The 14,672-nt window shown below is 33.6% G+C and overlaps 1 protein-coding gene and 1 pseudogene across 1 annotated transcript; one reads left to right on the forward strand and one right to left on the reverse strand.

The window, feature by feature from the left end:
• Positions 1-2,151: 2,151 nt before the first annotated feature.
• On the reverse strand, positions 2,152-4,571 carry LOC114195865 (uncharacterized). The gene is made up of 2 exons (XM_028086284.2): positions 3,022-4,571; positions 2,152-2,581 (listed from the first exon to the last, which is right to left on the reverse strand). Exons 1-2 carry the CDS (start codon positions 4,048-4,050, stop codon positions 2,534-2,536), a joined length of 1,077 nt encoding a protein of 358 aa, XP_027942085.1. The 5' UTR covers positions 4,051-4,571; the 3' UTR covers positions 2,152-2,533.
• Positions 4,572-11,487: 6,916 nt separating this feature from the next.
• On the forward strand, positions 11,488-12,746 carry LOC146883480 (uncharacterized; annotated as a pseudogene).
• The last annotated feature ends 1,926 nt before the right edge of the window (positions 12,747-14,672 follow it).

Raw genomic sequence — 14,672 nt, forward strand, 5'->3', positions numbered from 1 at the left:
ACAACCTAAGAGAATAGGTATACCTAATAACTGCATTACAGAAAACAGAGAAAAAGGAAATTCTCCTTATCAAACAGTTCTCAAATTCTGTTTTAATGTATGGTAAATTAATTGTCACAACTTTCCCTGTTTCCTCTAAATTATGTGTGTAAATCAATTCCAGAGCATATCTAAAAGGATACAATGTTGTTTCAAAACAAGACAACACACAATAGAATGTATTGTTTGTAAGAGTTTGCAAAGCTGTTTTTTCAGTTAAAAAAAAAGTGTTTTACTTCGATAGTTCACACAATTAAATAATGGTGAACATCAAAAGTTGATGGAAGTTATTGTGGTAAATTTTCACCTTTCATTTAAGAATGGTGAAACAAGTAACATTACCTAGTTTTCTTCAAAAGCAAAACCTTATTACGAGTGTTTTATGCCTTATAAAACGTCAAACTTATGTTTTGAATAAATGACAACACTTCACTGAGATCTGAAGGAACGAAGTGATGGTTCTTTCAAGAAGAATTTATTGAAGAGATACAATACTAGGACTTTGAACTCAATTCATATAAATTTGAATTCCAATATCTCAAGAAAAACTCATCATATTAACTACTTAATGGTTGCATCAATAAATTTAGCCATACAAAGTTAAACAATAAACAAAACAAGTCATGGAACTAGATTTGAAAAGCACTACACACTACAATTAAGTAATTATTTTAAGTCAAAGAAAAATATGTTTTTTTTTTTTCTACAACTATTGAATATTTTAACTAATATGCTAACAACAAGTCTTCATATGTGGTTCATTTGGCACTATATACAAGTCTTTGTTAATTATGCTTCATTATGCAACTAGGACTTGCAAGCCTTCTAATTTTATCACTAAATTTTTTTAACCAATAAGTAAACTATCTTTCCTAAACCTATTTTTAATTAGCCCACAATACTTGTGAGCACATCACTATAATGTTAAAGATTGCTTATTTTTAATTACTCTTAATAAGATTTTTTTTCTTCTTAATAGGTGAATGGAGATATGTGGCTGAAAAGTTGCATCAAACAGTTGAGAAATGCATTTTAATTTCACTTAATTGCAATCTGTGAATTAGTACAACAAGAGAACATATTAGCTTCAGTAATTAATTCAAGAACCAAGACATACACTATTAAGAATATAAGTGCAAGGATTAGCTAACTAAATGCATGTCACTGTGTTGTTTTAGCTCTTTCGGTCTTCAAGTTAAACAACACACACAGTTTTCCAAAAAAAAAAAAAAAAAAAAAATTCAGATGACAGTCCCTTCAAAGCAAGATATGAATGTATTATGTTTTTATTAATAATTTGACATATGCATGCACTTTAAATGATAACAAGCTAAATTTTATGAAGTAAAATGGAGTTAAAAAATTTTCATAAAAAAATATATAAAGTAATTGAATCAATGGTGTTTTATAGAGTTCTCTTAGTACTATTTTCATTTAAGATAAATTAGATAAACCCACTTTTAATGAGAATTATCATAAAATACATAATGATACATTCACACCCATATATCACAAAAAAAATATTAGGCACCTATTTTATTTTATTTTTATCTCTGTATTATTCATGTTACATTGTCATTTATCTTATCTACATTTTCTCAAGGTATGAAATATAATTCGGTGCTCATACATTCTAACAATTTTTTAATGGACTGTTATAATTATTCTATTTTAAAGTACAAACTCCTTCAATAAATACGAGGGATATCATAGTATATAAGCCTTAAGTTTTAGTCCAACATTATTTCAAGCCCTAGGTATTAAAAGAAATATGTTAAAGTGTCATTAATATATATATATATATATATATATATATATATATATTCAAATAATTTATTTATTTGTCCATGTTTAGTTTCATCATTATATTCCTCAATATTTTTCTACTGAGTTGATAATACTGTATATGTTGAATATATTCAAATGACAAAGTCAATTTTAATCTTTGCATTAAAGGGAATGTGGATCACCCAAGTGTCTATTCAGTCACATCTATAAAGATTAATATCACATACTAGAAGACACTCGGGATGCTACCCACATCTGAGAAGTGACCCAATATTATCCTATTCTTATTGGACTTATTTTAAATTTCTGAAAATATGCCAATACATCACAAAAAAGGACAAAAAACCATGTAAATGCATTTGAAACATGATGTTTAAGGTGGTAAAATCAATGCATTGAACCAGGTTACAGTAAACACTGAGACATTGGTCATTTTTCTTAACTAGAAACATGCATAAGGCCGTTATACGAACTATTGAATCTGTACCATGACACTGAACAAGTAGGTAGATACGATCAGAGCAGAAACATGGAAAAGGAAACGTGTTATAGAGATCAAAATACAACCGTTTTATATAATTTGTTTTCTTCAGATTCATCATAGATGTTGTTGAGGGTACCTTACTCCGTTAAATTCTGAAAGAGAAAGTAAAGAAATACATAGCAGGCTTCCGTCGGCACATCAGATATATGAGATGTGATTGTTCTAGGTCTCCCATGGCTTTCCCAAGGACTGAAATTCTGCAAATTGGTGCTGCAAAAACACCGTTGACTAGTCAGCACCATGTTATTTTGACCATGCACTTGCTCATGTAAAATAGTTTGAGTAAGCAAAACGAAGTTTTGGAGATGGTTTTTCGTTAAAATGTTGAATCTGGTCATTCCTTGCCTTAATTGTGTCTATTTCCCAAACTACATATATAACTCATAGCATGTTCCAATTTGACTCTAAAACGTGGACGTGGAAGCAATAAGTATCTGGTTCTGTGTGTTTTTGTTTCTTTTTTGACGTGATTTTGGAGAAAATTGTGAGTGTTGGACTTGATCTAAACACCCATTTAGTTTAAATCATCTTTGTTAATGTTTATATACTCAGATTCAAGCATTACTTGTTCGTTTTCTTGTAGCAGTGTATGAAAATTATGTACTAAGTAATTGTGGAAGGAAGTTATCTAAACACCAATTGGGACTTACGTCGTGAGAGAATCCATAGTTATTGAAGATCAAGGAGGGGCTCCATTTGCTCAAGATAACCAAAGAATCATCATCATCATGCTCCTTTGTGTAGTAGTAGCCATGTTCTTTACCCTCAGTGATCACGTCCAAGGAAGGATGAACACTATGGCTCTTGCTACCAAATTCTTCTGCAGTTTCTGAGGGTTTCCAAGAACCCAATTGGATCAGATTTTGATTTGCTTCCTCTCTACATGGCTTTGATTCTTCAGCCAGGCCACGACTTCTCATCTTTTGTCTTGTCCTCTCTCTTGCCCTCTCTCTTGCCCTTTCTCTGCACTCCCTTGCAAGAGGGTGGAAAGCACTGATCTTCCTAGAATGCTTAACCCTTCTCTTCATCGCTTTGTCCACTCTCTCTTCTGCTTCTTTTTCATCTCTACTCACTGCAACCTCATCAAGACTAGACACACCTTCTTCACATTCCGAACCAGCACTGCTGCAGCTGCGGTGAACACTCTTCTTCTGCTTCTTTTTCTCCTTCGCCAGACGATGGATTTCAGCTTTTGCTTGGTTCAGTAACCACTCCACGGTCTTGCTAGCTTTGTCAAAGCCTAGCATATCTTGCAAACCGAAAAACCTCTTTGCAACATCAAGGGAAAGTCTCATTCTCCTATCCCTGAGTCCTCTCGCGGTGCTGATCTTGCTGTGTCTGTCTCTCTTGGCAGGCCTTTTTCTGGGGGTTTGAGTATTCTTCTTAACAGAAGTCTCCGCGGCAAGATTAACTGGTTCAGGCTCGGGGGGTTTATGGTGAAACTGAAGGAGGAAATCGTGGTGTTGTTCGAGGAAAATTTGAGAGTCTTCAAAGGGAGGAGGAGAAGGAAAGTGGAAAAAGGACAAAGGAGGAAGGTGAGGGTTGTTTTCTTGTTTGGACGTTGGGTTGCTTTCAGAGTCAATGGAAAAGGGTCTGGTGTAGTAAAATGCTGGGTCATAGCAGGAAATTGGTTCGTTTTCACAGTGAGAGGGAAACGTATCCGAAGTTTGAGATTGCATAGTGCAGTACTCTCTCCCTCACTCTTGGAGTAGTAACCCTACAACCCTTTTGGAGGAGCTAATTAATTAACATGTATGTGTATGTTGTGAGGGTGAAGATGAAGATATTGTGATTGTACAACCGGGAATTCATGAGGGTAGTGCTGCAGTTTGAGAAAGACAGCAAAAACAGTAACACATCAGAGAGAAGGGTAAAGAAGAGGGAGAAGAGAAAGAACCTAGTTTTAATAATGTTTGGTTTTTGATGAAAAGCTAATAAGGTGTTTAGGATGATGATATATGCAATGGAAGAAATGAGTGGATGGAAGAAGTTGAAAGTTGTAGCACTTCACGTGGTGGTCATGTGCGAGTTGACAGGGAACTAAAGGCAACTAACTCAGCTCCACCTTCATCACATCACTCACTATAGCCCCACTTCACTTCACCCTCTCCAATCACCTTTGCTATATACTCTACCACATTGCATCACTACATTTTCATGCTTTGTCCCACACAATAGTGTTTCACATGCCACCACTTTTTATGGGAACATTCACACAATTCTCAGGCTCTATTTTAGATATAATATGTTTTGCACCAACCTTTTTTCTTTCTTTTATCATGGGAGATTCAATATTATATAAGTTATTGAGGTGTTTTTTCCTTTTGAAAAGGGTGGAAAGAGAATGTGTAGGGTTTTGAATTGTGAAAGAGATTTTTGAGAAGTGAATAATTAATGTTTTGGAATTGTTAAGAAAGTGCAATAATTTGATATGCGTGGTCTTAACTTAACGGGTTGCAGTTTGACTGGGTTTGTGAGGGACGTCGCTTTCAGTAAAAAGAGAAGGGCCATGAGTCTATATAGTCTGTGATGCCTGCAACTGTATCTCTATGTATATCTATTCCTCTTTGGAATTTTGTTGTTGATTCTCTTCTTTCCCATGCGTGCTTATCCTTTCTCTGTCATCATTTCTTTCTCTTTTTTCTTTCATCACAATTTCCTTTCTTACCGACCCAAGCTTTTTGGAATATCTCTTCTATGCTAACTGCTACATGTTAAAATGCATAATATGCAGAAGTTCATGCTTTTTAACTTCTAGTTGTGAGTCTTTCGTTCAAGTTTGAATATCATTTTTTAAACTTTCTTATGACACTTAGGTGATGATGTATGAACTAGGTCAATTATAAAAATAAAGTGGTATATGTATCAACAATTAATATATGGATGTGATCTATTGTTAAAGAATGGTTAAAAATATATTTCATAAAACATTATTGGAGATTATTTTATTGAACTCTTAAAGTAATTAGTGAACTAAAATGTTTACTTTAAATTGTTCAACGGTCTCCATATCTAATTTTGATTTATGTCTTTAATGACAAAGTAGAAATATTTGATTTCTATAAAAATGGATATCAATAAACAAAATCAGTTGGTTTACCTATAATTTATATTTACCGATAGATGATTGATGACAAAAAATTCGTCGATAAATTTTATTAAAGATTGTGAAATCCGTCAATAATTATTGATTGTCGCAAATAGGTATGTAAATATTTGTTGATAATTATCGACATGTTTGGTTGTCGGTAAAATCATCGGTAAACATCACGATTGAATCTTCTTCTTCCTATTCTTTTCATTTTATTCTTCTTCATCTCATTCTTCTCATGCCTTGCTATCATCGTCGCCTCTGACTCCTTCTCCTCATCCTTATCATCTTTCTCCTCCCCTTCCTCATCCTCCTTTTCATCACCCAACTCTAGCAAATTAAACTTAAAATTCACCTCTTAACATGGTATTGAAGTTATGGGTTAAAACCTATACCAAAGAAATTTGTTATCTATTGTCTATTGTTCCATCCGCTATCGGACTATTATTAAACTATCCATTAATGTTTAGTCTTACGCTCAATATGTATATGTTTCAATGTGAGGGATATGTGTTGGAAGTCTTACATCAACTAGAGATAAAACCAATTTATAGTATATAACCAATTTAGACATTAATTCCTTTGATAGCCAAAATTTTGGAAGCTAAAATTTTGGTAGCTAATATTATGCATGAACCACATATAATTAATTGGTCACTAATTATAATTTTTTATTCATAATAGTGATTATTTTAGAGACCAATGATTTTTAGTTTATAAAGTATCTAAATTAGTCACTATAGTTACCAATTATTTTGTCTCTAAAATTGGTTGTTATTTAAATATTTTCTTGTAGTGCCACTTGTTCTTGATTCATATGGATTAACCCTTTAAGGCGTTAATTTGATCATTTTAGTTATGTTCGTAAAAATTGTTTACATGTTTCTACCTATTGGTTTTTATTCTAAATTAATTTGTTGTGAGTTTTTAAACTTTAATTGGTTAAGAGTTATAACCAAAACAATGAGCAAATATCATATTAGCCGAAAACATAAAATGAAAGTAAATATATACATTGATCCAAATTTATTGCTACTTAAAGAAAACGAGTTAAAATTTGAAAATGAAATATATGGAAAATGTTTTCAATGTACAATAAAACTATAAATGTGTGAATAAAATATGATCACTTGACATGATGTCTTTACTTAAAAATAATATATTGGAAAGGTAAGAAATGTATTTGATGTCTCTCACTAGTTAAACTTTTGTATTGGGAACATGCAGTTGAGTAAAACATCTCGAGCTTCATCAACCACCACTAGTATATCCAACTTAGTTGTAAAGATACACCATGGATGTTTAACCATCACTTAATTTCTTGTCTAATTTCCACTAGATGTAGGGATCATCTATACGTATAACTCACTAGTTTGACACAAGAGTGTAAGTATGATCTACAAAGGATCTAAACTTTTGATGTTAACTTGAGCCCAGTGTAAAAAATACTTTCAAAATCGCCTAATATGCTTCGATTTCAAAAAAACCGAAATCTTTCACAGCTTGGTAGCATTTTTGAAAATTTTCACACAACTATAGGCTTCAATTCTAAAATAATTGAAGCCTATACCGGTATATGCTTCGATTCTATAAAGAACTAAAACATATAATAATATAGGTTTTGGTTCTTTAAAGAACCTACATCTATAGTTTTGCAAGTAATTTAAAGATGTCACTGGTGACATTTTTGTAAATATTTGCAAAAGTATAGACATTGATAGTAAATATTTAAAGTATAAATGCATAACACTTAATTTTGACAATAAATTTATAACTTACCATCATTATCTGTGTTTAACTTTCTTATCTTTAATCAATGTAGGATTTAAACTTAAGTTTGGATTCCTAACTATTTTAACTAAATTAAACCATAATTAATAAACTAAAAACTTTAAAAGGTGAATTTTAAGTGATTTAATTGTTCAAAAATATTGATGGGACTTTCAAATTGATATGTTGTGGCGTATTAAAAGTGATTTTAATTAGCACCAACTATAAGACCTAGAAAAGTACGTAGTTGATATGTATATGTATGTATTGAGAGTGTCACACATGGTTGATTGATTCCCTCATCATATACATGTTTTGTAGTTGCCCATCTTTTTGCCGACCAAGCCCTTGATGATGGGGTCTTTTTCTTTACCACGACGCTTTCGCTAAGATTTTTAGTGGTATTGTAATAATTATGGTTAGATTGACATAGAATTGAATACCAATTGTTGTGTGATTGAACCTCCTGCACAATTCTGTGTTAGGGTATTTATTTTATTAATTGTTCGTTGAATTAGATGGGTGGTAACTAGCTAATGCCTTTTTCTCCACATCCAAAGTATCTTTGGATTATGATTCCCAACAAAGCATAAGCATCTATGATATATCTGCAGAGGACCAAGCTATATGGAGTGTGGGCCATAGAAAAGACACTACACATCTACTCTTTAGGGCATTACATCAACTTACCCACCACATTCTGCAAACTTTCCACATCTAAGGGCTTTACCACAACACCTATAACTCCATTTTTTCATTCATGCAATATCAGAATTTGCTCATCTTCATTCTTTTTTCCCGTTCAAACCAGAACACAATTAATATAATTATCGATGAATAATTATATATATATATATATATATATATATATATATATATATTTTAAGAATATAAGTGTGAGTTTAAGTTCCACATTAAATAGAAATGAAAAAATAAAATATTATATAAAAGTAAAGATCTATAAATTCATTATCCTTATATTAAAAATATTGTCAATAACTTATGTGATTGGACTCAAGTCTTATTAGTGTTTGTTCTCTATAGCAATGCCTACGGCTTTTAGTTCCTGCACTCAGTCAATTTCTTCGCGCACCGATCAAATTTTCAAAATAATCACTTTTAGTATCCGTAAAAGTGACTTCCGAAACATATGTTTCCGAAACTTTCTAGAAAAAGTTTTCCCAAACAAAATTTTCAGAATAAGATTTCTGAAACAGAATTTCTGGAAAAAAAAAATCTGAAACATGATTTCCGAAATACAATTTTCAAATGGATTGATGTTAAGGAATGAGATTTCCAGAATAAATTTTCTGAAACACATATAATGTCCTATGGAATAAATTTTCTGAAATACCGCTACATAAAATATGTTCTGGAAGTTTTTCATTAAACTTCTAGAAATATATGAAATATCTTCAAAAAAGAATTGTTCAAAATGAGTTTTTCTTCGGATTTTCTCTCTTTTTATTTTTATGCAGAGTTTCCTCTCTTCTTCTTCCTTTGCAATAATGGTGACGATGGAAGCAGTGATCACGATAGTAACGATGGTGGTAGTGGTTGTGAAGAGTGTTTAAGTCTCTCTCTCTCTGGGGGTGCATTTAGTAATTGTGGGTGCAAGAAACAATGACCTACCACGAAACAGCTTTGGAGTTCTTGAAAACTCTAGCTTTTACGTCCTGGACCACCTATAATTTCCAATTACACCCCCAATAAGTTTTAAAATACCTATTTTATTATTTGGCATTTATTTGAAAGTTGGCATTTATTTGAAAGTTTCCGTTGCATTTTCTTTTTTTTGCTATTGTTTTTCTCGATCGAGGTTCAAAGCGTATTCCAACGAAGTTGGATGGTGGTGATTTGAATTTGGCTAGCCATGGATGCAAAGAAAGTATGAATGGGTAGTTTGGTATTTGGATTTGTTTTAATGGCAATAAAATTGTCTTCGTATTCTAGATTTCATAATAGAGGCTTTTCGTAGTTTGTAAAAAATGATTTTTTTTTATATGATTGTGTTTAGAAAGTTTTTTTTTTTCAAATTCTAAAAAGAATATTTCAAAATTGTTATATTACTTACTTGACTACTTTAGACCTAACATGACTTGGTTAAAGGTGGACTTGACTTATTTAGTATGAGGTGAATTTGACTTTATTCGGTTTGAGGTGGACTCGACTTGGATCTTGGTCAAAAGTTTAGATGAATTTAGCTAGGTTAGAAGATGAATTGAGTTGGTTTGACTCAATTAGGGTTAGATAAAAGTCGAGTTGAGTCAATTTAAGTCAAAAGTTAAGCTAAGTTGACTCATACCAAAGGTTAAACCAAGACAACTCGGATCGAAAGGATCAATGGTCAAGTCAAGGCAACCTTGGACAAATGCTCAAGGCTAATTCATCTTGAGTCTGACCTAACGCTCTTTATCTTGACCTGAGATTGACCCACACAAACCTATCCATGGAGCTTTTATTTCTATTTTTCACTCTATGAACTTTTTTTATGTGGATTTTTTCTCTATCCTAATGCATGTGGGTCAGATTAAATTGTTGGGTCAAATTGACCTAAATTACGTTCAGCAACCTATATTTACTACAATTACACAAACCCTATTAAACTTATCTTCTAAACTCACATGAAAAAACAAATAACATTTTCTATTTTTTCTAAAATTCTAATATGTTAGAATTATGTTCGGTCATTTAGTAATCATAAATATAATATCAAACTACTAAAAAAATTCTTGTTAGACTATTTCTAACAAATTTTCTTAAATCATTGTTAATATGAATTCTCCTTCGTTTATTCTATTACATGATCGGAAAAAATTATGATTATTGAAATATTAAAAGAAGATATCATTTTACTTCCAAGATTTAAGGGAAATTATTGAATATGACATTATACATCCAATAAATACATTTACACTAATAATTGGTCAAAAGAATGAATTGAAGGAAAATAAGCATAATAAATTATACTATTTACAACAAGCACGGATGAATACATAATTTCAATAATAATGAATGCCACAAGTTCCAAAGAAGCTTAGAACACACTTCATGATAAGTTTCAAAGTAGTATAAAGGTACACACCATGGAACTTAATAAATATGAAAAAGAATAGAGACTATGCATTAGAAAATGTGAAGGGCAAGGAAAAGTTTGTTGAGCTACAGACCACGTGTCAGAGGGAGGTGTACGTAGAAGCACACGTGAAAGAAAGGAAAATGCTAATGGCGTGATTTCATAGTGGAAGGATAATGAATTTGGTATGGAAAATTCTCTCTCCCTGATTATTCTCTCTGTAGCCCTTCTTCCCTCTGTGTACCTTTCTGAATGCCACAATTAACTTCCCCTAATCTCATTGTTGCCCTGTAATTGCAGGAATGGATGTTGGAGCAATCTCTATATGCTCAACCCCTGCAATTTGAACATTGTTATTTCACTTTGAATACTGTTTCCTTTTTTTCAAAATGTATTGGCATTGAAATTTCCCCCCCATAAATCAGAGCCATTACAGATTTGTTGGTTTTTATCACTGTTTTATCGGAGAACTCTGTTTCTGGTTTTCTAGCACTGTTACATTGGTGCTTTCATTGACTTCCATGGCGGAGAACACCCGAATGAAAGATGTGCAGACCGAGATTCACAATCACGCTGAAGACATTTGTCGTTTGAACATGACGCTTGACAATCTCCAAAAAACAATGGACATTAGAAATCAGGCGCAAGAAAAATCTATGGAAGAGATTAAAGTGGTTTTACAACAATTACTGTTGAATTCTTCGAACACACATGGAAGTTCTTCGCACTCAAGTTCACCGGTCCAAGTGTCTCCATTAACGATGGTTGTTGCGAGCAGAGATATTTCTCTAGGTTTTCCCCATTATGATGGTTCTTCATCCATTTTGGATTGGATTTTCAAAGCTGATAAATTCTTTAATTATCACCATACACTTGATGGGGAACGTGTTGAAATAGTCTCTATGCATTTCGAAAAGGAGGTAGTGTCGTGGTTCCAAATGCCGCAGAAGATGAATGTCGTGCAAACGTGGCCAGCTCTCACTCGCGCCTTAGAATCCCAATTTGATCCTTCTCCCTTTGATAGCCCTATGGCTACTGTTTAAGCTAAAACAGAATGGGTCAGTTTCTGATTACCACTTAAAATTTATGTCATTAGCAAATCGTTCTGTAGGCCTCTCTGATGAAGCTATCTTGAACTGTTTTCTTAGTGGTTTAAATGTTAATATTAAGAGAGATGTCATGGCTTTATCTCCTCCCAGTTTACTTCGAGTAGTGGCCTTAGCCAGGTTAAATGAAGAAAAGTATATGCCACCTTCGAAAGCTCCTCTTTCGTATTCAAGCAAATATCCTCCATTTTTTATTAGTAGCTCTTCAAATGCTGCAACAACCAAAATAACTCCAAAACTCACAGTGCCTATGGCAAAACCCACCTTACCTCCATTATTGCCCAACCCCCCAAGACCACCACACAAAAGTGCCAATGTGAGACGCATAAGTCCAACTGAAATGCAATTGCATTGAGAAAAGGGTTTGTGTTATTTTTGTGATGAGAAGTTCTCTTTCAGCCACAATTGCTCCAACCGACAGTTATATGTATTACAATTGAGTGAAGAGGATTCTGATTCGGTGGGAAATATTGATGCCCAAGGTATAGGAGTGAATTAGCAAAGAGCGAGGATCATCATTTGTCTCTTAATGCTTTGAAAGGGGGCTTACGAATGGGTATTATTAAATTTATAGCACATGTGGGCACACTACCAATTACATTGTTGATTGATGGCAGTAGTTCTGACAATTTCTTACAACCTTGAGTTGCCAAATGTTTGAAACTTCCAATTGAGCTAGCACCCATGTTCAAGGTGATGGTCGAAAATGGTCATTATATGGAATTAGAAGGGTTAATACAAAATTTCACTCTCCAGACACAAAGGCATGTTTTTACATTACCAGTCATTTTACTTCCCATTTCATGTGTTGATCTCATCCTTGGTGCAAGTTGGCTTAAAACAATGGGCCCTCATCTTGCAGATTATGAGTCACTCCAAATTAAATTCTTACATGACGGGAAATATATCACATTTCAAGGTGATAGAGATATGGTGGCAAATTCAGCTCAACTGCATCACATCTAGTGCATGGTGCATACTAATGCTATTGCTGAAATTTATAGCATGCAAGTGATACATGAGGATATGAAATTAGTGTCTCTGTTACCGCTGATAGAGGACATGGAGCCCAAATTTGCTCTTTTATTACACACATACAACTCATTTTTTGCTCTTTCTAGTGGATTACCCCCACCTCGTTCCCATGTTCATTCCATTCCTCTACTAGAAGGTTCTAATCATGTGAAAGTGAATCCCTATAGATACCCTCATAGTCAAAAAGAGGAAATTGAAAAATTGGTGCAAGGCATGCTTTTGGAGGGTCTAATTCAGCCAAGCTCTAGTCCATTTTCCTCTCCAATTATTTTGGTCAAAAAGAAAGATGGCACCTGACGTGTATGTAATGATTTTAGAGCTCTCAATGCCATCACTATCAAGGATAGCTTTCCTATTCCTATAGTCGATGAACTCATTAATGAATTGTATGGAGCTCGCTATTTTTCGAAATTGGATCTATGCTCGGGCTATTACCAAATTTTGCTAAATCTGGATGATCGTTTCAAAATGGCTTTTCGAACTCATCAAGGGCTATACAAATGGTTGGTCATGCCCTTTGGTTTATCTAATGCGCATGCAACTTTCCAAGACTTAATGAATCAAATTTTCAGTGGCATATTAAGGAGGTTTGTCCTGGTGTTTGTTGATGATATATTAGTGTATAACACTAATTGGAAGGATCACCTTTACCATCTTGAAGTCGTGCTCAAGATTCTTCAAAAGAACCAACTCTTTGCCAAATTTTCCAAATGTACATTTGGCGTACAACAGATTGGTTATTTGGGTCACACTTTATCAGGAGATGGAGTGGCAATGGACACGAACAAGCTGACAGCAGTCATTAATTGGTTGAAGCCAAAAACCTTGAAACAACTGCGTGGCTTTTTGGTCCTTATAGGATATTACCGACGTTTTGTAAAGGGTTATGCTCAGATAGTTGCCCCTCTCAGCAATCTCCTAAAGAAAGACTCTTTTAAATGGTCTTCAACAGCAGATCAAGCATTTGAGGCATTGAAAATAACTCTTACCACAACACCAATGTTAACAATTCCGAATTTTGCTACACCTTTTGTTTTGGAAATCGATGCTTCAGGGTATGGTATTGGTGTTGTCTTAAGTCAAAATAAGCACCCCATTGCTTATTTTTCTAAGAAGCTATCTCCAAGAATGCAAAAAACAATTTATCTATACTAGAGAATTTTATGCAATCACGGAGACCTTGTCCAAATTCAGGCATTACTTGTTGGGCCATCAGTTTTTTTATTAAAACGAACCAAAAAAGTTTGAAAGAACTTTTAGAACAAACACTTCAGACCCCTAAGCAACAACAGTGGTTACCCAAATTCTTAGGGTATGACTTCAAAATTCAATATTCTCCTTTAAAGGAAAACATCCCTGTTGATGCCTTGTCCCAAAGTTTAGCAATGGCTTGGTCTGCACCTTCACATACTTGGTTTCAATCAGTAGCGGCTGCTACAAAAACTTATGCAATATTGAGCAAAATTTATCAAGATTGTATTAAGAATGCAGGGAAAAGTGGGGACTATGTTGTCCAACACGATATGATTACTTGGAAAGGGAGAATTATGTTGCCAAGGGATGAGAAATTACTCCAAATGATCCTGACAGATTTTCATACTTCAAAAGTGGGAGGCCATGCTGGAATTACAAGAATCTTGAAGAGAATTAGTGCTCAGTTTTATTGGCCCAAAATGAAAGAGGATATCCGAAAAGTTATTCAAGAATGTGTGATGGAGATGTGACAATGAGCAAGGACAAGGATCCACTTGAAGAACTTGGAGGACCTATGACAAGGTCTAAAGTGAGGAAAGCAAAAGAAGCTCTGCAGCAAGTGTTGTCAATATTATTTGAGTACAAGCCCAAGTTTGAAGGAGAAAAGACAAAAGTTGTAAATTGCATCATGGCCCAAATGGAAGAGGACTAATGCGCCAGATTAATGCAATTTCTTTTATTTAAATAAGGGCCATTTGACATCTTAAGAACCAACCTTTAGAAAACTAAGAGGACCTTGCTGAATACTTTTAGATGACTTTTTGGCTGCCCCAATTTCAGTTATAATCAGGCATTAGGTAATGGACAATTATTAGCTTGATTGGTTTATTATTAGCACTAGTGGAATATAATGACAATTAATGGTCTTTTGTAATCCTAATGGTTAAAGGTCCTATATAAGCTGAACCATTTCTTATCAATGAAATCAAGTTAAGTTTTGTTCAGAAATTCAATTTTTTATTTAATAAT

This window comes from Vigna unguiculata, chromosome 9, assembly GCF_037176805.1.
Source record: "Vigna unguiculata cultivar grain cowpea cultivar isolate G323 ecotype 2 chromosome 9, ASM3717680v1, whole genome shotgun sequence".
Lineage (NCBI taxonomy): Eukaryota > Viridiplantae > Streptophyta > Magnoliopsida > Fabales > Fabaceae > Vigna > Vigna unguiculata.

Coding starts and splice junctions, on each gene's coding strand:
- LOC114195865 (XM_028086284.2), bottom strand. CDS start 4,050: ATGCAATCTCAAACTTCGGATACGTTTCCCTCTCACTGTGAAAACGAA. Junction 2,582..3,021: donor ACTATGGATTCTCTCACGAC/GTAAGTCCCAAT, acceptor GTGTTTTTGCAG/CACCAATTTGCAGAATTTCA.